We start from the raw sequence: 23,402 nt of genomic DNA, 5'->3' as shown, positions 1-23,402 counted from the left end.
AAAACTAAGACAGATAACTGAGTTGGATAAATTTCCCGTGGAAGGTTATCATGTTAGCTTCCTCACAAAAAAATATTACGTCCTTGCGTGCAGCCTTCCGGCAGTTAACCGGAACATTCGCCATGGCGGACGAAAACATGCGTGTAGCCGTGTTTTTAAGCTCTTTCTTCGTTTTTTTTAATTAATGCCTCCTCCGTTTTCGCGACAAAATTGTTGGAATAGATCTTGCGGTTCAAGTTTGTCCAGAAATTCTCGATGGGAAGCAGATGGGGGACAATATATCTAGCTAATGGTAGCAGTGGTCATAGGCTCCTACAAGGGAGATGGGGGACATTGGGCGGATTCGCCGACTTCGGTACCACATCGATATTCAGCCGCTCCATCTCCTCCAACGATCGCTTCGAGTAGTTGGCCGACGTCAAATCTGGCCAGAACACCGTGTCTTCGCGCTTATGGTATTTCTTGATGAACGACGCAACTTCTGTCAGGCACTTCGTACTATAAATTTTCCCATTCACGGCCAGCCCGGAGCGAAAGAAGAGCAACTTTGAAATACCTTTCTCACTGATTGTCAGCCAAAGCCGCACCTTCTTGGGGAGCTTGGTCTGTGAAATAAACTTTACCTCGGTGCTCACTTCCTTCGTGGGGGAGGTAAAACACGAAGAGCCCTGCTAGTCGTTGCCATCCATGGTGAGATAGGTCTAGTCGTCCAATACCACTGCCGCGTCGCGATTCACCGGGAAAATTGACTTGACCATCTTATTCAACCGCTGTTGCTGCGTCATTGTCTGCAGCTCCGAGACCAGTGGACGGGACTGCCGCTTCCTGCATGTATGTCCATGTTCTCCACACTGTTTTAGAGCATGCACCAACCTCTCGGCCAAGTGCACGCAGCGACTTTTCCTCTCGGTCTTCCTCTTCAGCATCCTTTGAAGCTTCTTGTCGCTCAGGGTCGTTTGCCGTCCTGAACCGGGCTTTCTTTCGATGCTCTGATCGTTGGCCAATAGTGTCAAGATGTTGTAGATGCCAGAACCGGCATACCCTTTCTACGGAGTAGTTTCAAGCCGAAGTTCGTTTTGAAGGTTGTATAATAAGGGAAATAATTGAATCAGGCAAAATTCTGTCAATTCTTAAATGGCAAAAACTTCACGAAAAATGAATCAATTCTGACAAAACAGGTTTCATTTTACTGGAAAACTGTCCTAGTTTCCTAGTATTACTTGAGAACTGGACGTGACCAAGGGTCACTGAAAATGTTTCAGATTTCCGGAGTGTGTGCCAAAGTGTACATTTTTGCAACGCGTAATACTTTTTCTGACATTCTGTTTCACTTAAGTTTATATGTTGTCAATAAATAAGAATTTATTTCGGGTTCATTTGTAGCCAAAGATTGAAAATTCGCCAAGGAATCATCGAGGTATGAATTTATTAAGTATGGGTTTGGCGGATTTTCCCTGTTGGGTACTATATTTTTCTGAGCTTGCAGTACTCTAGCAGAATTCAATCGAACATTGTGAGTGTGTAGGTCTTATTAAACCAAGCAACTTTGCAAACTTGCGTTTGAAAATTTATCTGGATTAACATTTAGAAAGGTCAGCTTATTTTCACGCGGATTTCCTCTAAAAGGTTATTTAAGCAGATTTAAATTAACGTGGTTTTTTACGCGAATTTTTGAATTAAAGCGGTTTTTCAAGCGGATTTTTGAATTAACATGGTTTTTTCACGAGGCATGTATCCCCCGCGTAAGAAAACCTAACTGTATTTGAGCTTTTTTCTTATGAAACAATATATCTTAGTAAAAATTATCTGAACTTTCCTTCAAAAATATAAAAAATGAGTTAAAGATCTCTACTCTGAAAAAAATATAATTTTAAAAACAAAAAATGATTTTAGAAAAGATCGGTGATCTCAGATTTTTTCAAATGAAGTATTTTAGATAGACAATTTAGTTGCCTAAAACGTTCTATGCGTTGCAAAAATGTACACCTTGACACACACTCTTGAGTCCGAAAAATTTTCGGTGTAGGTTGGTCACACCAAGTTCCCAAGTAATACTAATATAAATCTGTTTTCCAGTGAAATGAAACCGGTTATCAAAATTGATCCATTTTTCATAAAGTTCTGGCCACTTAAAATTCGAGAGAATTTTATTTATCTCAATTATTTTGTCTACCCCCTGTATAAATCAGGATACTTTTTTGGCGCAACCATTTCGTTGATTTGGTTTTTTAGTGGAACTAAGAATTGTTTGTTGGGTAACAGATACTTGAAACTTAAACAGTTCCAAGTTAAACTAAACAATTACCAGAGAATCACCAATAGACTGCCGCTATGCATGTCCATGATATTATAAGAGTTGGCAAGCCATAGAAAATGCATTTTATTACAATTTCGTATCATTGTTTTCTATGAGATGGTGCAAAAAGTTTGGATATTTTTTTAAAGTTCTCTAGTACTAAGTTGTCTAATTCATCTGTTTTTAGGAAACTAAAAACTATAAATACCTTTTTAGTTACCATTATTTCTCAGAAACTCAGTGACACCCGGGACGAACTTTTACACCACCCGCAACAATGCTAAATCTTGTCGAATAGCAGCACCCAACAAATACCTAGCGGCAAAAGCAACTCCTGGGGTAGGGTAGGAGAGGTCTCCTTCTTTTGGGTCTCCTCCAGTAACCAACTGCACTGACTTGTGCTCACCCTTATAATATCGATAATTATCGTTAACGTCAAAAAATTAACGATAATATCGATGACCGGTGTTTATCGATATTATCGATAAGTATCGATAAGTTTCCCATCACTAGTTGATATTGGTTTGGTTTTTACTTGCGAAAGTGAAGGAGGGAAATATTTTTGCTTTTGTTTTCACACATAAATTGACAATTGCAAATGAGAATTCGCGTAAGTGCGAACAGCCATAAAAATCTCTTTTACTTGTGTCAGGGCTAATACAAGCAACAGAACTGTCAAAACTGTATAAACAAAATTTATTCACGTTGTTTGCTGTGCAAAGGCAAACCGGAATAACACGCGTAAGTCCAATTTTACGTTTCAAGTTTCTACTGTTCAGTTCAGTAACATAAGAATCGGATGCAGCAAAATTTCACCTTTCAATATTGCGTACATGAGAGCTTAGCTTTGAAATGGGTATCGGGGAAAAACACTGGGACACCGACAGCAAAAACTACAAGAAGGTGCAAAAAGCGTTAGAGGTAAGTGGATAAGATTGACTTGCATCAATTTCGTTGTAAAATCTTTTTTCACAGGACAAATGGAAACTGGTACCGGCTTTCCTCCAGGTGAAAGGTCTCGTCAAGCAACATATTGATTCGTTCAATTATTTCATCAATGTGGATATAAAAAACATCGTCCGTGCGAACGACGAAGTCAAGAGCGATGCTGACCCTTGCTTTTACCTCAAATATCTCAATGTCAGCATTGGCATGCCAGATGTTGAAGAAGGGTTCAATAATACTAAGTCGACCACTCCACATGAATGTCGACTGCGGGACATGACTTATGCGGCACCGATTACGGTGGATATCGAGTACACTAGAGGTACGCAGCGCGTTGTACGGAACAATCTCCTTATCGGACGAATGCCAATTATGTTACGTTCATCAAACTGCGTTCTTACTGGCAAATCGGAGTTCGAGCTATCCAAAGTCAACGAATGTCCAATGGACCCGGGAGGATACTTCGTAATTCGGGGAACGGAAAAGGTCATTCTCATTCAGGAACAGATTTCGTGGAATAAAATGATCACCGAAGATTACAACAATGTCATACAGTGTCAGGTTACTAGTTCTACACATGAGAAAAAGTCTCGAACCATTCTCTTATCGAAGCATGGCAAATATTACTTGAAGCACAACTCAATGACAGAGGAGATTCCAGTTGCTGTTATTTTCAAAGCAATGGGTATAGCATCTGATCAGGAAATTATGCAATTGGTTGGAATAGATACGGAAACTCAGAAACGATTTGCTCCTTCGCTACTTGAAGCCGCTAACCATAAGGTGTATACTCAACAACGCGCTCTTGAATACATGGGCTCGAAGCTTATTGCGAAACGTTTCACGACAGCGGCTACCAAGTATAAAACTACAGCTGATGAAGCGAGAGATTTACTTGCTACCACTATCTTGGCACACGTTCCTGTGCCAAATTTCAATTTTCAGGTAATGTTTAAACTTCCTTAAAATGTAATCATACATTGTATAACATATTTACATTGACAGGTGAAAGCAATTTACGTTGCTTTAATGATACGTCGCGTGATGGCTGCGGAGTTGGACAAATCTGCCGTTGACGATCGGGACTACTACGGCAACAAACGATTAGAATTAGCCGGGTCGTTACTTTCACTTATGTTTGAAGATTTATTTAAGCGTTTCAATTGGGAGCTGAAAATGATTGCCGATAAAAATATCCCGAAAATCAAAGCTGCCCAGTTCGATATCGTGAAGCACATGCGAGCCGCATTGATATCAACAGGTTTGGAAACGGCGATTTCAACTGGAAACTGGACAATTAAGCGTTTCAAAATGGAACGGGCTGGAGTGACGCAAGTGCTTTCGCGTTTGAGTTATATTTCAGCACTCGGAATGATGACGAGAGTTAACTCTCAGTTCGAGAAAACCAGGAAAGTCTCTGGTCCTCGTTCACTGCAGCCAAGTCAATGGGGTATGCTCTGTCCATCGGACACACCCGAAGGAGAGGCTTGTGGGTTGGTTAAGAATTTGGCCCTAATGACACACATCACGACAGAAGTGGATGAGGAACCCGTCATTCGATTAGCGTATAACTCCGGTGTGGAAGACATCCGTTTACTGGGTGGTGAAACCATAAACAACCCGAAGGTTTTCATGGTGTTTATTAACGGTAACATTCTGGGAGTTACTATTGGATACAAAAGGTTGGTAGAAGTGTTTCGTATGATGCGGCGAAAGGGTTTAATCGGCTCGTTCGTATCAATTCATACATCATTCACCCAGCGCTGCGTTTATATACACACGGACGGTGGTCGACTGTGCAGGCCCTACATCATAGTTCAAAGCGGTCGCCCTTTGGTACAACAAGAACACATCGAGCAACTTAAGGTTGGACTCAGGAAGTTTGATGATTTTCTACACGACGGTTTAATAGAATATTTGGACGTGAACGAAGAGAACGATTCATTTATCGCCTACCAGGAAATTGATATTGATCCGGAAAAAACAACTCACCTAGAAATTGAGCCGTTCACTTTGCTGGGCGTTTGTGCTGGTCTAGTCCCATACCCTCACCATAACCAGAGTCCTCGTAACACATATCAATGTGCTATGGGCAAGCAGGCGATGGGAATTATTGGGTACAATCAGAAAAATCGAATTGACACACTCATGTACAATATTGTATATCCGCAAACACCAATGGTGCGTTCGCGAACTATCGAGTTAACTAACTTTGATAAGTTACCTGCTGGTCAGAATGCTACCGTGGCCGTTATGAGCTATTCCGGGTATGATATAGAGGATGCATTGATCCTTAACAAAGCTTCAATAGATCGAGGCTACGGTCGTTGCTTGGTGTACAAAAATAGTAAATGTACTATTAAAAGATACAGCAATCAAACATTCGACCGCATCATGGGCCCGATGAAAGACTCTCTCACCAACAAGATTATTTTCAAACACGAGTGTCTCGATACGGATGGAATAATTTCTCCTGGAGAAAAAGTACTTTCAAAACAAACGATGGTTAACAAGGAAATGCCTGCTGTCAAATCCACCAACCCAATAGAGCAGAAAGAAGCGGGTCAGCAACCGATTGCCTATAGCGCAGTTCCCATCACCTACAAAGGCACTGAACCAAGTCATATCGAAAAGGTTATGGTTTCGACCAACAACGACGAAGAGTTTTTAGTAAAGATTCTGCTTCGCCAAACTCGTCGCCCCGAAATAGGTGACAAGTTTAGTTCACGGCATGGACAAAAAGGTGTCACAGGGTTAATTGTCGATCAGGAAGATCTCCCGTTCAATGATTACGGAATGTCTCCGGACATGGTAATGAACCCCCATGGTTTCCCTTCACGTATGACGGTTGGTAAAACACTTGAACTATTGGGCAGCAAAGCAGGTGTTCTGGAGGGCAAATTCCACTACGGTACTGCTTTCGGTGGATCAAAATGTAACGACTTACAGGATGAGCTGTTTAAGAATGGTTTTAATTATTTGGGCAAAGATGTGTTTTATTCTGGAATCACAGGCGAACCGCTTGAAATGTATATATATTCCGGTCCTGTCTACTATCAAAAACTCAAGCACATGGTGCAGGATAAGATGCATGCTAGAGCCCGAGGTCCCCGAGCAGTACTTACTCGACAACCGACACAGGGACGTAGCCGTGAAGGAGGTCTTCGTCTGGGAGAAATGGAGCGGGATTGTTTGATATCTTACGGCGCATCGATGCTAATCATGGAACGGTTGATGATTTCGTCCGATGCATTTGACGTGGATGTTTGCAATGTTTGTGGCAGACTAGCTTATTCTTCCTGGTGCCACAATTGTCGATCATCTGCCAGTGTTTCTAAAATATCTATGCCGTACGCTTGTAAGCTGTTGTTCCAAGAACTAACCAGCATGAATATTGTACCCAAATTAAAGTTGCACAACTATTAGTTATTGATTGAAGACTGCTATCAATTAAATGCTGTTTGTTGCTAAATAAAATACAAAAAACGTTTATTTAAACTATCATAAATGTAAACTACAAATCGCACCTCTTATGCTCTTTTTGCGACAGAAGCTGATTTTTTGAAGTACTTGGCTTCAACATTTTTACAAAATGTTGTAAGGTTTTTGTATTTGTTGATAGTCATGGCCAGCACGTTGTTTGGTAGTGTCATTGTAAAAATGCTAAACAAATGTCCGAACACCAAGGCGTCTAATTCAGTAGGTCTAAAAAGAGTATTAATATGGTATGGTATTATTTCACTTCACATTATAACCTTACTCATCGCCGTAGAAGTATGTTTTCTCATCCAATTTCGAGCTGAGCGATATACATAGTTTATCCACCTCTGCAACTACCTCATCGAGCTTCAAATTCAAATATTCTGCCACATTCAGTTGACGACACACAGATCGCTGTTTGCGCCAGTTCTGGATGTGATTCAGTGGAAACGGATAGACGCAACCATTCCGTTGTTTGGTTATTTCGTTTCGTACTTGTGGATCCAGCCAACTGATATATTGCTAATAAATCCAGAAGATATAAGCGGTGATAACCATAGGAAGTGCAATCAAATCAACAAGTTAAAGCTCAAACTTACCTCTGCATTTGTGAAAATATGTTCCACTAAACAAAGATTGGTTCGAATGTCGTCTTTCACATCGGGTGATAAATTTCCGGTCAGTGTCAACTTTTTCTGCTCGACAAAACTAAGAATGGGCCCAAATTCAGCGTACGTAAAGTTTTCTACCCGCAATACAGGCAGCTTGGTTCGTTTACCACCCGGGGATATAAATTCTGCATTAGCACGTTGTTCTACATTGAAGGGCAATTCCAGCATCCTAAGATAGGTCCGTACTGCCAAACAACTGGCATTTTCAGCCAACAATATTTGTCCCTCTTCGTACGGTTGATAAAGATAAGCCGTTTGAGGCCATGGTTCTGATGCTAGAAACAATGTTTTTATTCTTTTTTCATGAAGATGCTATGCTGGAATCCTAAAACAGATTTTGATACAAATCATGCTTACCTATAAGATTGTCAAGGTATTCTTTAGTCATTACACTCATTCTCGTTTGTATTTAGTCTAAATATACTATGTAACGCGTATAGAAAAGTTAATTTGAATCTAATTGAGATTTTTCTCTTCTTTGATTTTGCATAACCACCAGAATGCCAGACGGATCGTGTGTCGAGCCCTTATAACAAAAATCAAAACAAAATAGAATCCCTTACAACGGTGCACATTATGAAAAGGTGCGGAGAAACATATATACACACCAAAACGTGGGAGTCTATTTTACGTGAAATTTATGTAAACTAATTCATATAGATTTCCTGTCGCTAAATCTCACTAAAATTATAGTTGAGAATGTATTCCATTAAATCGGTTAGTGTATTACTGTCAACTAAGAATGAACTGAGAACCTGTTCTTAAACGTATCATATTTGTAATTTTTCTACACATTGAAGCGAAATTTGGCTGGAAATAAGATGGTAATTGGGTTGTTTAGCTATATCAGTTTTTTATATCATCTGAAAGATCTGCATTTTCTAAGTAAAACGTGATTTAAAAAAAATTTCTATCGTTGTCCTTTGCTTTTTGAATAACGATTTAAAACTGCTCGAAATCGCTACAATGACAGTTCGCCCATATACCAACTGTCATTGTAGCGATTTCGAGCGAATTTTTATTCTTCATTTAAAAATCGAAGGATAATGATATAAAGTTTTAAAAAATCACGTTTTGCTCAGAAAATTACACTCTTTCAGATGAAATATAAAAATCGTAAATCCGTGAATAGCTAAACAACCCAATTGAGGTGGAAGCTAAATTTTATCAAACTTTTAGTTCCTCTAATACGGTCCCTCTGTTTTCCACCACTATTATGTTCTTGTATTTGAATTTGTTTACTGATACTATTAACAGTAACAAGAACTAAAATAAGAAGGGCACTTTTGCTAGGCATTTGACAGAGCACAAGAAGTTTAAAATCATTTTAAACAAACAAAAGGGTCGGAACCACAAAATTATGTTCATTATCAATACTTTATCAAATTTAGTCACTATATATAGACACCACAAAGTGAGTACATGAACCAATAGATTTTTGGGTTCCTCTGGTGATTGGTGATCCTTTTTAATCGCTGCCGTCGCCAGCAGTGATTTCTACTTTAACAACGAAATGCCTTTGATTCAAGCGCGGTGTTTAAGATAGACCGCGTTCAGTTTTGTGCAAATCTCTCAATTTTTTTTACCTAAGTAGATTTTTACCTTTTTCTGAATAGCCGTGAATAAAAGTGTGATATCAGCCGTATTTGATCGATTAAATTTCGACATTGATTAATCGATAACTTTGAACTCTGACTCGATTCATCGACAATAATTAGTGACGATTGACGATATCGTATCAGCCTGGTATCTTCTTAATCTAAGTAACCAATTTAAACGTTATTAAGTTCGAAAAATTACCACGTGTATTCCATGGATGACTTGAATGTTTGATATTTTAATTTGTAATTTTTTAATGGTTGATATAAATTTATCGATATGGTGGTTAGTTACGATGTCATAAACGCAAAGCTCCGAAACCGACTGGACCACCTGCAACAAAATCATGCGAATCCGAAAGAGAAATTCCGTTTACTTAAGCGTTACCTGTCGCACTTTGTCAAGTTGGTGCGGTACGGAAGACTTTTTGAGTCATCATTCTACGACCACTTACAGATGATTGTGGTAAGTAATAAACTTGCAAATATTCCTTTGATTTTTGCCCTATTTTGTTTCCAGTCACACTTGAACGATCGTTATCCGATAGACCTAGAAGCATTAGGAACGGTTATTAGAACTCTATGCGTAATCTGCTACACATCAGAGGTTCCTTACCAGATGGTGATTATAGGACTACAGGGTTTACTAGATATATTCGAACGAATTTCTGGTCAAGAAACTTTGAATGTTTTACAGTGCTGTAATTCGCATATGTATGGCTATCATATGTTAAATATGACTGTGGTTTAAGTAATTTTATTTACAGCAAAAGGTTGATTTCACAAATCAAGAAATTCAAATATATGAAAATTCAAATGCAATTGGTCGAACTGGTTTATGTCAGTTCGTTAGCCTATGCTGGCAAGTCGGTCGAACGTAGAGAATACGTTAAAGGTTTCATTGGAATTTTGGGCGATTTCTGTTTGGAACTTCTTGATTGGAAGCCGGTTCAAGTGACAGAGGTATTCATTGTACATTTTGCAATTTGATGTATTAAATAACTTTTATTTTACTGTTTAGGAATGTCGGAATTTTCTCATGAGACTGCACACCCGTAACCCTGATTTGAATGTGTTATCAGTTCCTGTAGAAAGATTTGGAATCAATGAATATAACTTCACTAAACTAAACAATATGAGCACTCTTTGGCTGGATTTTAACTTTCGCCCTGCAACCATTCATTTTTCAGCAGCGGTTGTTGTTAACCATGGCAACCATCGAAACGAGATGACTATCAATGTTGAAGTGTTGCACAGTAGTGTTAGTCATGTTGAGTTTACTGGCAGGTAAATTAGGTGAAATTGCATTGATGTTGTTTTTTAATTTTTATTCTTTTCAAAAGTGACGAAGAACCTGGGTTGAAAATCAGCTACACAGCTATTTGTTTGAATCCCGCAGTAATAAATGTCGACAAAAAAGGAAGCTTGATATTCAGGTTATCGCCAGAATTTGATTACACCCGCTTTCGTACCGAGGTTCTCCCTAGTATCCAAACTAATCAAGAAAACGAAGAAAGCTATGGTCCGTACTCATTGTGTCTAGACGGTTTGCTAAACATGTCCTTACAAAACACATTTCCATCTGTATCTGCTACAGCTGCCTCTGTGTTCGACCAATCGGAAAGACTACAAGAGCACCGAGAGGCCATCGAACAACACAAGAAAAATCGGCAGCAAATATTAAATGATCTTAGCACGGGAGACAGTAACAAAGAGAACGAAATACCTGCCGACTTTAATCATTCTCGTTCGTTGAGCCAGGATGTTCAGAGATTACGTGTTTTTGAACCGCTAGTAGAAGATTGTCAACGGCGAATAAACCGCGACCTAAATAGGCAACGCTGTTCGAATCAGCAAACGGTTGGAAAACGAAGGATTTCTACCGAAAAGCGAAGTTTAAAAAAAACTGTCGATCGTCTGAAGAACAACAAACATGATACAGAAGAACTTAGATGCCCCACTGAGCTCGAACAACCCAAATCGAATGAATCGTCGGCCAAAAAACGCAAACTATATGCCAATAAAGTTGAAGAAAATGAATTAAATGCAAGTAAAGACTCGCAGACCCAGCGTAACATTTTTGTAGAGAGAAAACTAGTGAACACGGTAAAGCCTATGAAAACCCAAGAGGAAAAATTTGGCGTTTCTGCAGAAGACCATGAGTATGAAAAATTAGAGACATCTGCTGATATAACAACTTCGGAAGAATTTCAGCAATCGCTTAAAGCTTACATTGATAATAATGGCATTTTCGGTATTACACAGCAGAAAATTCTAGATAAAAAACTTGAAAACAACATTCGTAAAATAAATCAAATTGTTGATCGTACTACACGACGATTTTTCAAGCGCGAGCCTTCTGAGAATCCTTACGAATTCAATGAACCAGGTGATCGTACGAAAAAACGTAAAATGAATAACACGACAACTAAAAAAGCAAAACAGAAGCCGGACGATGCTGATCCAGATTTTTTGCCAAATAGAAAGGCAATCAAAAATAAATGTAATGTTTCTCGCCGTAACAAAACTGGAAATTTACAAAGTAAAACTAAAACTGAGATGAACGTTTCACAACCCGTACTGTTGAAAACAGAACCGTTAACTCAACGAAAATCTCTGCCTCGTAAGACGAAACCGTCCGCAATAGTGGATTTGATATCTGACACAGAACATACAGATAATGATGATTTAATACCGTTGAAAAACTCTTCGATACGGCTACCGAAGGAAGACACTTTCCAAGATTTTAACATTTCTCCCATGGAATCTGAGCACTGGCAGAATCGACGATCACTCGAGCCAAAAGCTAAAGATTCCACACACAAACCATCCATCATGCCGACTGGCTTAAAAAGTGGCAAACGAACTCCAGGCGTCAATGCAATGAAAGGAAACTCTAAAACTAGGGCATTGATTGATGCATCCACAGAGAACGTTGACTCAAGCACCATGTTTACACTAAGAAATTTCAACAAACCAACAGAAAATGTTCTACAAAAAACTACAATGGAGATAATTGAACAAGAAAAAATAAAGAGTAAGTGTATTTAAGCAAGGATAGCGAGCTTACAAGAGTTTTCGTTTATTTTATTTTTTCGTACAGATCAAAAGCGTGAATCATTCTCTTCATTATCGGAGAACAGTGTAGGATGCGTTGTTTCAATAAAGTCAATAACTCCTCCATGTAAACAAACTGAAAAGGTAATTCAACCGAAACTAACTAAGGAACGTATTGAGCAACATTTGGCAAACGAGAGTCTTTCTACTTCACCGCAGCAATCTGCAGGATTGAGTCGCTGTTTCATTCGATCTCACCCGGAGAGCTTATCTGATAGCCGTGCTCGGGATGGCATCGCAAAATATAACATGGAGTATGCACATAGTAATTTCATGTTAAATAAGTACATCGCAGAAAGTCATAACGTTGATAGACCAGCACAAACAGACGAGGGTGGAGCAAATGGTGAACCTCAAGAGGGCGATGTAAGTGTTCAGGTTTCATCAATGCGAGAGGCACCTGTTAGAACATCAGTGTCTTGCGATTCTTTATCTACCCACTATCCTATGATGAAGAACATCACAACTGAAAATATACATGATGAGCTTGACAAGAATAAAACAAATACTGACCATAAGCCTTTCGAACAATTTGATAGAAGTTCATTCAAGCGCATTTCTTCTGATGAGGAAAATATTGGTACTCATGTAAAAGTGTCTCAGGTTCAGACAGAAAGGCAAAAAACTTCAGCAGCGAAGCCTGTTAAAGAACGCTCGAATTTAGCTGCTGTTATGATAGCAAAGTTCAAAGAAAATTTGCACCAGCAGCTTAATCCGGCTTTAAGTGAAATGGAGAATAAGATAGGTAAGCTTAATGGTATGCAAAAAGTTTTCGAGCAGCTTTCGACCGATTTCCACGCGAAGGAAATCAGTATGAAATGCAAAGAGATAGTAGCACTAGAAGAGAAGCTAGATAAACTTCTTGATGATGTGGCTTCATTGTGTAAGGACTCTAATGAAAGGTATTATTTTTATCAATTACGTGTAGATTGATTTCGGTATAAACGATCGTTATATTTTGCAGAAGCAACTATGCTTTCCAGCTAGGCAAGAATCTAGTCAAATACGACAAGTCCAAGCGTAAAGACTACATAGATCAACTGGATATTGGTCGACAGGAAATGCCGCTCATAGTCAATGACTGCATTAAAGACGTCTGGAACGAACAGGTGTACACCAGGAAGCTTCAGCTAGAGTTACTGCTTAAAAAAATGTTAATGTGAGCTCTAATGTTTTCTTTCTTGTTATATTCTTGTAAAAATTGTGTCGTTCAATTGAGTTTCGGAGCATATCTGAATAATTGTAAATGTACAAACCTAATATATATTTCTCCATAATAACTTACCTGGTTGAATTGTTTCGGCATTCCTTCGCTGGCCCATCCATCATGAAGGCCTCGAAGAGTGCAGAGTAGATCAGATAACGCACTGCGATGGAAAATAAAATCGTATCGGTCTAAGTTTAGAGGCCCGGATATTCGTTTTCGTTCAGCGGTGTACGGTACCTAGAACTGCGACGTCCAGTCTAATGCGATGGATTTTAAGATAAAGCTAACGAGCCACACCAAGTCAGCAGTGCTGGAACAGACGATGCCCTTTTTTTTGTAACGCACAGATTAAAATTAAACTTTCTTGCTAACAGGCGTGTTGAACCCGCCAAAGGTTAACAATATTCGTGGACTCGCTTGAGATAGAAGATGCAGTAACCTAGGTGATGTCATCAAAAAATCAAACCGAACTAGTAATAAAACACCAACTCTATTTGTTCAGCTTGTCCATTTACAAGTTTGTTTTGGGTTGCTCAATAATAAATACCATGACCATCTAATGTGGCTTTTGTTCGATATTGGAAATGGTTCACTATATTCACTCCTATCGTACGCACTTGTCCTGCTATTTCTGTGCCATAAGTATAGTATAGTTTATCTCTTTAAAACTACTACTTTCCTTTCACCGTTCAGTGCTCTCTGTTCGTTGCCACTCATTGCAGTGATCCATCCATTGTGACCTAATCTCTCTCTCTCTCTATTTTTCTCCAATAATTTAGTTGGGCAACATAAATTAAACTTACGCTATGGAGTGTTGAAGATATTCTCAAGCGTCAGGCATTCATCTCGCTTTTAATTTCTATTTTTTTTTTACTATCGCCAGTATTTAGCTTAGTGTTTACCTTGTATGGCGCATGTAAATGTGTTTATAATCCAAAGTTAAGTAAATCGATTTTAAACCTATATAGGTGGAAATGACATTGGAACAAATAACATGTAGTTTTGAAAATAATCGTTCACAAGTCTGGTTAAGGTTAACCGAATCACGTAGCTCAAGATGGGAACGTTCCATTGAGGTACATGAGTAGGTTTCGTTTACGTATAAATAATAATAATCCTCGCTAGCGGAACTTTCATTCTACTCGTTCAATGATGGTAGTTGGGTTTTCAACTCTAACGCCATTTGATGCTGGACTTCAGTAAAGTTCTTGTTTCTAGTTTGATAGAGCAAAAACATCCAACCCTAAAATCCTTTTGTAGTCATTTCAATTAATTGCGCACCATTCAACATGTACATGTTCAGTGCGCACAGGAACACAAAATTTATCTCTAGGCGTTCTGTCAGTAAAAATCACTTGCTTCGTTGGGACTGCCAAGATTGAAACTACTTAACCTTAAAATATCTGAACGTAAAATAATTCACACAATTTACTCAAACGTCATAACCGAATGAAGCTCGCATTTTTTTGAGTAAGTTAGTTGGGTAGTTTCCTCTTTTGTCCCTAATGTTTCACCTCCAGAGTGGTCTAGTGTATGTGAGATAAACGAATATAAAACTTCAAATGGTTATCAAATTTCATGGTTGATTTTATTCCTTTTTTTGTCGATACTAACTGTTTTCCAATATGAAACGTCTTTTGATTTGTTGTATGATTTCTGTATAACTTTTTCTGTCTTTCTGAGGATGTGTAATGATGCTGCTAGGTACGCATTTGTGAATGTTATGATAATGAAGTCTTTTTGCAGTGCTTGATGAAATTTGTGTCGAACTTGTTTTCGAACAAAGAAGTGTTGTGTATGACGTCATCTGAACCTTTTCAAACATACAGTTTACTTTAGTTTAGAAGACATTCCGAATATCGTTCCATGGAAAGTGACTTTTTCAGTTTCAGGTAACGAACGAACGATTGCCATGTTCTCGCCAAGAGATCCACAGTACATCGATTTGTCGCTATTGTACACTGTAGACAAGAATGATGATAGAATTTTGGGGACTGTTTGCTCTTGTTCTTGGGGTTTCGAATTTACATACATTCTGTTCGATATTGTTTACTCTTTGGGATTTTTCGAAAAACAGTGTTCATTTAGTTATGTCATCTCAAGAAAGTGAAATCGAACATAGGCATATAGGTAAGAGTCTCAGGATTTTAGTTAGACAACACACGAGTGATACTTTTCGTCAATGAATCAAGAGATGCAATATACATTTATCGAATTATTTACTGAAAAAAGGAGAAACAAGGATCAACCAACTGAGTAAACAAATTACCGAACATGTGATAAGAGCAAACAAATCTACGTTCTTTTGCTCAAAAGGTTCACTGAACTGATGACTTAAAACGTTAGATGACTGTTATATATTCCTTCTCTTCCTTTTGTTATGCTATCTCTGGTTTTTAGCTACAGTAAACTTTTTTACAGTTATTCTAATGAGTCACTCTTCCGAAAAAAAAAAAATAAACGTACGACCAACCTAAAAATTTGATTATGCATGTAGTATTGTTAATAATATGTACCTTACGATTTCTCGGTTATGTTTCCACTATGTTTATCTGTTCTGTCTCTCTTAATAGTTTTTTTTCTTCTTCGCATACTTTCAATCTCGCACGTTCGCAATATTCACGCTTGTTGCTCGCTTTTATACATGAATGTGATTTTCGGTTATTTCCGCTAAAAACTCTCCGTGCTCCTCACCGGGTGATGCATGCCCGATCTGTTGTTCATGGCGCAACCTGGCCAGTCGCGCTTCAGCTTGGGCGCGTGTCTCCCAGAGCGAACCGTTGTCTCAATAGCTGCCCACCTCGCATGTGTCTGCCAGCTTAGGGCAGATCTCTTTGAATACCTTTGACACGAATGAACATTTGGCGTCAAGACCACCGCCCGGTGGCAGATCCGGAATGTGTTGTTCGCTGAGCTGTTTCAGCAGTAATCCGTATTCTACGTTCGGACCCATTTCGGTGATTATCTCTTCGATCTTCTTACGCAATGCTAGTTCCAGTTTTTCCTCTTTCTTCACAGCTTCTTCGCTCGGACCGGGAGCACCTGGGAATGCAATGATAATTATACTCATATTGTCACGGCTTCCTTTGTGCAGACAGGTGTCGATGACTTGGTTTGCTATATCTTCCAAGTTGTCCGAAATCTGCATCCGGCTGTACACAAACTGGCAGAGATTAGCATTGCTCATCACGTCCCATACACCGTCGCAGGCAAGCACCAAAAATTCATCGGCAGAATCCCGATCTTGACAAAATATTTCAGGCTCCGGAGAAACCAGCTGTTCGCACTGCCCCAACTCCTTGACATTCTTGAAATCGTAATCTCCAAGCGCTCGTGAAACCGCCAGGCTGCCGTTTACCCTTTGAATCATTACAGAACCTCCTGCTTTCTGGATTCGTTGCTTCTCGCCTGGCAGTATGGGTTTGTGATCTTGGGTTGAAAAAACGGGTCCACCATTACGACAGAGAACAGCTCGCGAATCGCCACAGTTAGCAATGTAGATGCTTTGTCCCGAGATGAATGCACAGACTGCAGTTGTCCCGGATTTATCCGCCCCAGAGGCCAGCTCCGGTATATCCCGCATTGTTTCGTCCAATTTGAGAAAGCCAGCATGTATGCCCTTGGTAATATCGTTATTGCTAAACTCTTGTGTTCTGATAATAGACTGTAGCAAATTTTTGGCACAATGATCGGCTACTTTATGGCCGGCATGGCCATCGAAAACCGCAAAATAGTTCCAATCATCTAAACCCTCACCAAGCCCGGTTTTAGAATAATGTGCGTCTTCCATTTCGCACCGCCATCCTTGCATCGAGCCGACACCATACCGTAAACCGTTTCCCTCACCATGTTCGTTGTGTTTCGCTGTCATCGGCTTTTCCAGAAACGCACCCATCTTCCTAACTTTCGGACTGTAGTCTGCTTTTCTCACAACAGTACCAACATTGGCCACTCACTACCTTTTACCGACTGCTGCGGCGGGTGGTCAACAGACACCTTTTTCCGCCACAAAACAAAGCGTGTACCTTTTTGCTTGCTTCGTGAGTTGTGTCCACCGGGAGCAATCAGCTGAGCTCAATCTGTGTTTGATAAAAAAAGTAAATAAAAACGACATAAATTTAGTGTTCGGTTTGTGATAAGATACAGCTCCCCATTAATCCCTCTGTAGTCGGAAACGCTATTCTCCCAAAACCGAGCCCAATGGGGAACAAACCGAAATAGAGATGACCTCAGCGCAGCTGGGGAAGCTAATGTTGAGCTCGGCACTTTGCAGCCACTTCGTTCTACTTGTTTTTTTTTCTTCAATATTGATGAAGGGTTATGCGTCTATAAACTTATTCAAGTCGATTTTCTCAATAGTAATTAGATTGATTAGTGTTTTGTTTATCTAAAAAATATGTTTTTAACAGTCCATGATCAATTTTTGAAAAAGTGTCACGTAAATTATACAAGTCTGATTCTTTAGGATGTGATGTATTTTAAGGTTCATAAAGCCAAAACACAAAGAACCTGAGAAAATGCATTTTACGCTTAGTGCGTTTAACAATTGCGTCAGTCAGTTTCAAGATCGACAGATATACGCTATGTATGTAATTGGTTTGTTGTACACTGCATTAGTGGTGTAACTGGTCACGAGATTCGGTACGGCGGCACATACATGCATAGGTAAATGCAGTCACGATTCATTCATGAGTTCATAATTGTTGCTGCAAACGCTTTCACGATTTCAGTATAGTACCTATATATAATAGAGGTTATTTTCATGTGATACGTTAGTGAGAGAGAGGCTGTGAGCACCGGCTATCCTCGCAATGAGATGGGGTTGTTTGGCCTTTTTACTTCAATTCATACTACCTAACACATATGACAACTTGTTTGTGCATCGTCTTTTCAATACAAAGTTAGTCGATCGTGTTATCTTGAGGTTGGAAATCAAACCAACCAACCAACTTCACCAGCAGCTTTTTGTTTAGGAATTTACATTCATACGCAAAGCTACGGTAAATGACTTCTTTCTATTTATCAAGGTGGAGTTGAAAAAACCTTTAACTAGACAACTTTGTTCCAGATATGTACAAAGGAACATGATGATGATGATGGTCTCACCTCTTACCCCTACAAAGGTTTGAGAAAGACGATTTATCTACAAGATAATTATTATAAAACAATTAAACCAGATAAGCAAACAAAACGAACTGGTTTTCATCGCAGATATAAATTTCTTCACAATTGATCCAATGCTTTGCAGCGATTCAAATAGAGAAAATATTCGCCAAAAGTCAAGTAATTCATCGACAAAGCGTTGTCGGTATCAATTTATTTGCAACTGTCAGCCAAAAGACATTTACACATTGTTCAAACATTGACTTTTTGGCAGATGGGAAATGCACTAAATCGAGATATAAGTTTATCTAATGCGTAATTGAAATGTTGAAAAGTTGTAAAAAATGTTCGCGAGGGATTTTGAATTCACAATTTCAATGTACCTGGATGCAAGATAGATTAGTTCTCGTAGTTTACATATGCGATGTTCTGTCACCTTAAAGGATGTATCCGTCCTTTTTTTGGGGTTCAATTTTTTAAGCCAAGTTTTGTAACACGGATTTTTGGCAAGAACCACTTAATTTGCCCAAAACTTTTTGATACACTATTTTGCGCTGGAATAAAGGATCGCAAATAACTGTTTTTTTCCAAATAGTTTTTGGTGGCTATTGTTAATTTCAAATTTTAAGATTTTCGTTATGCTGGTTGGTGAACAAGCTTTTTTCTGTCCCGTCAGAGTCCACCCGTGTAAAAATGACGATTGCGAATATTATGACACGGCGTCACAGGAAATAATGAGGAAAAAACTTTGCAACACAGAGCACCTGAATTCTTCCGATTTTTCAGTTGTTAGTGAGTTATCCGTGTAAAACGCACCGTTTTTTCCGACGTGTACAGTACAGCAGGATAAAATTCAAGCGAAAAAAGGATGTTTGCTGTCGCGCGGATCTGATCGTGTGTATTGAAGAACTTTATGAAGCAAAATCGCTCAAAATACAAATTGGGCGGCTGACGTTTCTCGGCCACACAACCACATTGAAAAACAGCCGTCTTGCGCGCAAATTTGACGTTTTCACAGATTTTGCGCACACATCGTCACAGTGATGTCTATCTGTGACGGCGGCTTGGGCGGCTTTGCAGTACACTGAACACAATGGAATGGCAAGACTGGTATGGTAGGTTTACCTACTCAATGTTCTTTCGCTGACTGAAAAGTTAGCATATGAACCCTAGTGCCTGTATATTAGAGAAATGACAAGACACTCACCGTTAAGGCAACTGTCATCATCAAAACAGGCGAGCTGTATAATTTTGCATTGCCATTATTCGTTTTGATGTTGGCAGTTGCCTTAACGGTGAGTGTCTCTGCGTCTCTCTGGTGTATAGGCTCCCTAGGACCCTTTAACAGAAGACGAGTAGACTCGACCAAAGTTGCTGATTATCACAATCATTCATAAATCATCATCGTCGCTGCTCACTAGTGACATGGTACTATAGCTGCAGCCTATCGCATCATCAAGTGCGAATAACAGTGCTCAATGAACTGTTTGGGTGTATTCTATTCTTTACTTCTTCTCCTGCTATTGTATCTCATTGGGTTACCACATTCGGCCACCCGAAAAAAAGTTACCCACGAGCAATTCGACTTGCATCAGAACGAAGTGAACGAATCTAAAGAAGCGAACGAAGCGTCGGGAAAGACCAATGACGTTTACAAAGGAAAAAACACGGTTGGTTTTGGAGAGAATAGATTCGTACAAGACTCAAACATACATCGCCACAAAGGGTGGCAGAGGCTTAAGTCACTCACCATGGCACGGGACAATCAACACGTTCGTTTCATTTATGAGTGCATGCTCTGTTGCCACTGTACTTAGCACTTCTGGTAGCAGACAACGTATTTGAGTACAGTGGAATTTCGATTTTATCAAGGTCAAAAAAAAAAAACACTTTCCGGTAAATCTAACGTAACTTTGTATTCGAGGAAATAATGAAGGTTAGTATTTTTTGTTGCATAGCAGCCAAATCTAACGAAAAATACTAATTTTTATCATTTCACCAAGTCCACAGTTTTGTTGGATTCACGGGAGGATTTTTTTTGACCGTGATAAAATCAGTGCTGATAAAAGTCATTTTCCCCAGCAAAATTCTTCGACAATTACAGCCAATCATTTTCAATTTTCACTTTTAATGATCGCAGCACTCTTTCAGATACACTAGATTTTCGTTCTAGTAACGTGCTGTTATACTCAGATGAAATAGATCGCTCGCATCGTTCACGGTTACGGAATAAAATTTGACGACAAATCCAACCAAATGATCTTCACTTCAAATCGAAAAAGAAAAACAAACAGTCCACTCAACCAAAATGAACCTCACCGAAATACTTTTTCACTGACACTGACCGATGCCTTGACAATCTTCGTTAACTGATAAACTGATTTTGTTGTCTTACTTCCATCGCATGAAATACAATGAGGTGTTTTGACAGTTCACTTCCATGCAAAAAGCGGGAAGAGAGAACTCAGAAAGGATTGTAAAAAAATAACGTTGAAGGATGCTTTTTTTCAGTTTCACTCAAGAGTGTCAACAAATATCAACCCTGGATAAAATCGAAATTCCACTGTATAATGAAGCGATAATCAGCAACACTGGACTCGACTCGACCTGTATTTTGAACGAAACGAGTTAGGCCTCTGCCAGGCTGAACGCCAACGCGAGCGATCGGGCGAGATTCTTGCCGTAGGTAAATAAATAGCCGTTAGTAGAGCTGTTCATCAACCTACGGCGAAAATCTCGCGCGATCGCTCGCGTTGGCGTTCAGTCTGGCAGAGGCCTTACTCGTCGTAGCTTCTGTAAAACGGTTCTATTTTTTCGTGGATTGCGCGAATCTTTTGCGAATTGTTTCTTCCAATTCGAATCCGCAGACAAACGTCCAGAATTCCCAACACGTGTGATATTTTTTATAGAACTACCAGTACGTAACGAGTGACGCCAGCTTCGTACATCTGCGAATTAATATTTTGTTGTAACAATAAGATCACTATGTGGCGCTACACGTGGTTTACAAACGAATTTCTGTTTAAAAATTTACACGAAATTTTCGATCAATACTGTTCCTGCTGGAACGTCTGTATGTGATTTGTCTTTCAGTACGTATTATAATATTAAATTGCTTTTCTCTATTACTCAGAAACGGTATAAGATATCGACCATATTTCAATCACGTTTTCCGTTTTAGGACAAGAGCAATTTTGTATTCATTTTCAAAAATAAATTTAAATTTTAGGTATGAATACTGAAAATTTGAAATATGGCATTTTGATCTTTAGATTGACCGCTATCTAATCAAATAAGCTCCAAACATTTCAGGACGGTTTTTCGTCATATTTCCAACTCCAAAAAGTCTTTTTTACGCGTTTACATGCGAATTTGAAACGCATCCACCGCGTGAAAAAAAACCTTAGTATATTCCGATTCGTTTACGCATAGCTATAATTAACAGTGGCCAAATGGCTGAAAGCAACGCGACGCGACAGATACTGATTTGATGTTTCGCGGTTTTGCGGACGATATCGACATCATTGGTATCAACCGTAGAGCTGTGGAAGAGGCCTTCGGACCTCTCAGGAGGGAAGCTGCGAAATTAGGGCTTGTCATAAACTCCGCCAAAACGAAATACATGGTGGCTGGCAGAGTGCGTGGTAGTCCGTCGGAGTTTGGTGCTGCGGTGGTGCTAGATGGGGAAACATTTGAAGTAGTCGACGAATTTATTTACCTGGGAACATTAGTGACATGTGACAACGAGGTTAGCCGTGAGATAAAGAGGCGGATAGCAGCCGCAAACAGGGCCTTTTACGGAGTACGTAACCAGCTAGGGTCCCGCAGTCTGCAAATCCGTACTAAACTTGCACTCTATATAACACTGATTCTTCCGGTGGCTCTCTACGGCCATGAATCATGGACACTGAAAGAGGCTGATCGGCGAACTCTTGGTGTTTTTGAGCGTAGGATTTTGCGTTCAATCCTTGGCGGCAAAATTGAAAATGGTGTTTGGCGCAGACGCATGAACCATGAAGTGTACCAGGCATACAAATCGGCGGATATAGTCAAGCGGATAAAACACGGCAGGCTTCAGTGGGCTGGGCATGTAGCGAGAATGCCGGATGAGCGTCAAGTGAAGGCTATATTTAGCAGGAATCCCGATAGAGGTCGTCGACTTTAGGGTAGACCCCGCACTCGTTGGATGTGTGCTGTCGACGAGGTTGCACGCGAAATAGGTGTTAGGGGCTATTGGAGGGTAGCAGCCCAAGACCGAGGGACATGGCGACGTATTCTGGATTCGGCACTGGATCGATAATCGGTCTGTCGCCTTAAAAGTAAACAGCCACCCCGTTAACGCATAATATTCAGAAAATTGATTGCTCCGAAGCATTAACAACAATATTTTATATTATTGCTGCACAAATGTATTCTTTTTTTCTCCTTATAGCAAAGACCTATCGGTCCGTAAAGAAATGTATTCTTTATTACATGCAGAAACTTTAGTGATAATCTGATTCAGAGAAGCTATTTACATTTTCTCACATTAACTTTGCGATGTTTACTCTTCCAAAAAAATCAGATTGAGTTTTTATGTCCGAAAAAACAACAAAAATTCGTCATTTTAGCCAAATTAATACACAAGGACATTAAATACAATGTGAACAATACATCCGTGATGATAGGTGTCAATATTTATGTTTATGTGCATGTCCTCTTGTCATACAATGAAGACTGAATTTCTGCATGCTAGCTTTCGAACGTGACTACTGAGCATTAAAGCTCTGGTAGGCGTGTCTTTTCGGACTAGAACAAGTAAAACAATAACAACAACAATAAATCGGTTATAAAGTCACATCGTTTGGATACTTTAAAAAGCTACTTTCGAAAGCTACATTCTGTTAAAAAAACAATCAACTTGAATAAATGAAAAATAAATGAATAAATATAAGGAATATTAAATACATTTTTTTGGGTTTTTACGAAATAATAGATGCAATTTC

At 39.3% G+C, this 23,402-nt stretch overlaps 4 protein-coding genes across 7 annotated transcripts; 2 read left to right on the top strand and 2 right to left on the bottom strand.

Moving 5' to 3' along the window:
- The first annotated feature begins 2,894 nt into the window (after positions 1–2,894).
- On the top strand, positions 2,895–6,741 carry LOC129730970 (DNA-directed RNA polymerase III subunit RPC2). The gene is made up of 3 exons (XM_055690643.1): positions 2,895–3,217; positions 3,272–4,186; positions 4,247–6,741. Exons 1-3 carry the CDS (start codon positions 3,149–3,151, stop codon positions 6,665–6,667), a joined length of 3,405 nt encoding a protein of 1,134 aa, XP_055546618.1. The 5' UTR covers positions 2,895–3,148; the 3' UTR covers positions 6,668–6,741.
- Positions 6,198–7,952, bottom strand: LOC129730971 (metaxin-2-like). The gene is made up of 5 exons (XM_055690644.1): positions 7,750–7,952; positions 7,321–7,667; positions 7,002–7,243; positions 6,769–6,946; positions 6,198–6,708 (listed from the first exon to the last, which is right to left on the bottom strand). The coding sequence occupies exons 1-4, from the start codon at positions 7,787–7,789 to the stop codon at positions 6,772–6,774; spliced, it is 804 nt and encodes a 267-aa protein (XP_055546619.1). The 5' UTR covers positions 7,790–7,952; the 3' UTR covers positions 6,198–6,708; positions 6,769–6,771.
- Positions 7,953–9,096: 1,144 nt separating this feature from the next.
- On the top strand, positions 9,097–13,873 carry LOC129729918 (restin homolog). 2 transcript variants are annotated; one of them, XM_055688831.1, is made up of 8 exons: positions 9,097–9,456; positions 9,511–9,704; positions 9,758–9,953; positions 10,012–10,277; positions 10,334–12,027; positions 12,094–12,191; positions 12,267–13,009; positions 13,072–13,873. In XM_055688831.1, exons 1-8 carry the CDS (start codon positions 9,271–9,273, stop codon positions 13,268–13,270), a joined length of 3,576 nt encoding a protein of 1,191 aa, XP_055544806.1. In that variant the 5' UTR covers positions 9,097–9,270; the 3' UTR covers positions 13,271–13,873. The 2 variants fall into 2 exon arrangements, with proteins under 2 accessions (XP_055544806.1, XP_055544805.1); XM_055688830.1 differs by having other exon boundaries at positions 12,094–13,009; positions 13,072–13,871.
- Positions 13,786–19,374, bottom strand: LOC129729919 (protein phosphatase 1B). Of its 3 annotated transcripts, none has more exons than XM_055688833.1 (2): positions 19,234–19,374; positions 13,786–17,393 (listed from the first exon to the last, which is right to left on the bottom strand). In XM_055688833.1, the coding sequence occupies exon 2, from the start codon at positions 17,207–17,209 to the stop codon at positions 16,100–16,102; it is 1,110 nt and encodes a 369-aa protein (XP_055544808.1). In that variant the 5' UTR covers positions 17,210–17,393; positions 19,234–19,374; the 3' UTR covers positions 13,786–16,099. The 3 variants fall into 3 exon arrangements, with proteins under 3 accessions (XP_055544808.1, XP_055544807.1, XP_055544809.1); XM_055688832.1 differs by having other exon boundaries at positions 18,801–19,351; XM_055688834.1 differs by having other exon boundaries at positions 19,182–19,351.
- Between the last annotated feature and the right edge of the window lie 4,028 nt (positions 19,375–23,402).

Source organism: Wyeomyia smithii, chromosome 3, assembly GCF_029784165.1.
Source record: "Wyeomyia smithii strain HCP4-BCI-WySm-NY-G18 chromosome 3, ASM2978416v1, whole genome shotgun sequence".
NCBI lineage: Eukaryota > Metazoa > Arthropoda > Insecta > Diptera > Culicidae > Wyeomyia > Wyeomyia smithii.
The sequence above is the reverse complement of the archived record's forward strand: the minus strand, read 5'-3'. Positions and strand labels throughout refer to the sequence as shown.

Excerpts from the sequence above, each read along its gene's own strand:
- LOC129729919 (XM_055688833.1), bottom strand. The coding sequence starts at position 17,209 with ATGGGTGCGTTTCTGGAAAAGCCGATGACAGCGAAACACAACGAACAT.
- LOC129730970 (XM_055690643.1), top strand. The coding sequence starts at position 3,149 with ATGGGTATCGGGGAAAAACACTGGGACACCGACAGCAAAAACTACAAG. Across the intron at positions 3,218-3,271 it reads AGGTGCAAAAAGCGTTAGAG|GACAAATGGAAACTGGTACC; the intron begins GTAAGTGGATAA and ends CTTTTTTCACAG. Across the intron at positions 4,187-4,246 it reads TGCCAAATTTCAATTTTCAG|GTGAAAGCAATTTACGTTGC; the intron begins GTAATGTTTAAA and ends TTACATTGACAG.
- LOC129730971 (XM_055690644.1), bottom strand. The coding sequence starts at position 7,789 with ATGAGTGTAATGACTAAAGAATACCTTGACAATCTTATAG. Across the intron at positions 7,244-7,320 it reads ATATTTTCACAAATGCAGAG|CAATATATCAGTTGGCTGGA; the intron begins GTAAGTTTGAGC and ends TGGATTTATTAG. Across the intron at positions 6,947-7,001 it reads ACATACTTCTACGGCGATGA|ACCTACTGAATTAGACGCCT; the intron begins GTAAGGTTATAA and ends TACTCTTTTTAG.
- LOC129729918 (XM_055688830.1), top strand. The coding sequence starts at position 9,271 with ATGGTGGTTAGTTACGATGTCATAAACGCAAAGCTCCGAAACCGACTG. Across the intron at positions 9,457-9,510 it reads ACCACTTACAGATGATTGTG|TCACACTTGAACGATCGTTA; the intron begins GTAAGTAATAAA and ends TTTTGTTTCCAG. Across the intron at positions 12,028-12,093 it reads TGAACAAGAAAAAATAAAGA|ATCAAAAGCGTGAATCATTC; the intron begins GTAAGTGTATTT and ends TTTTTCGTACAG.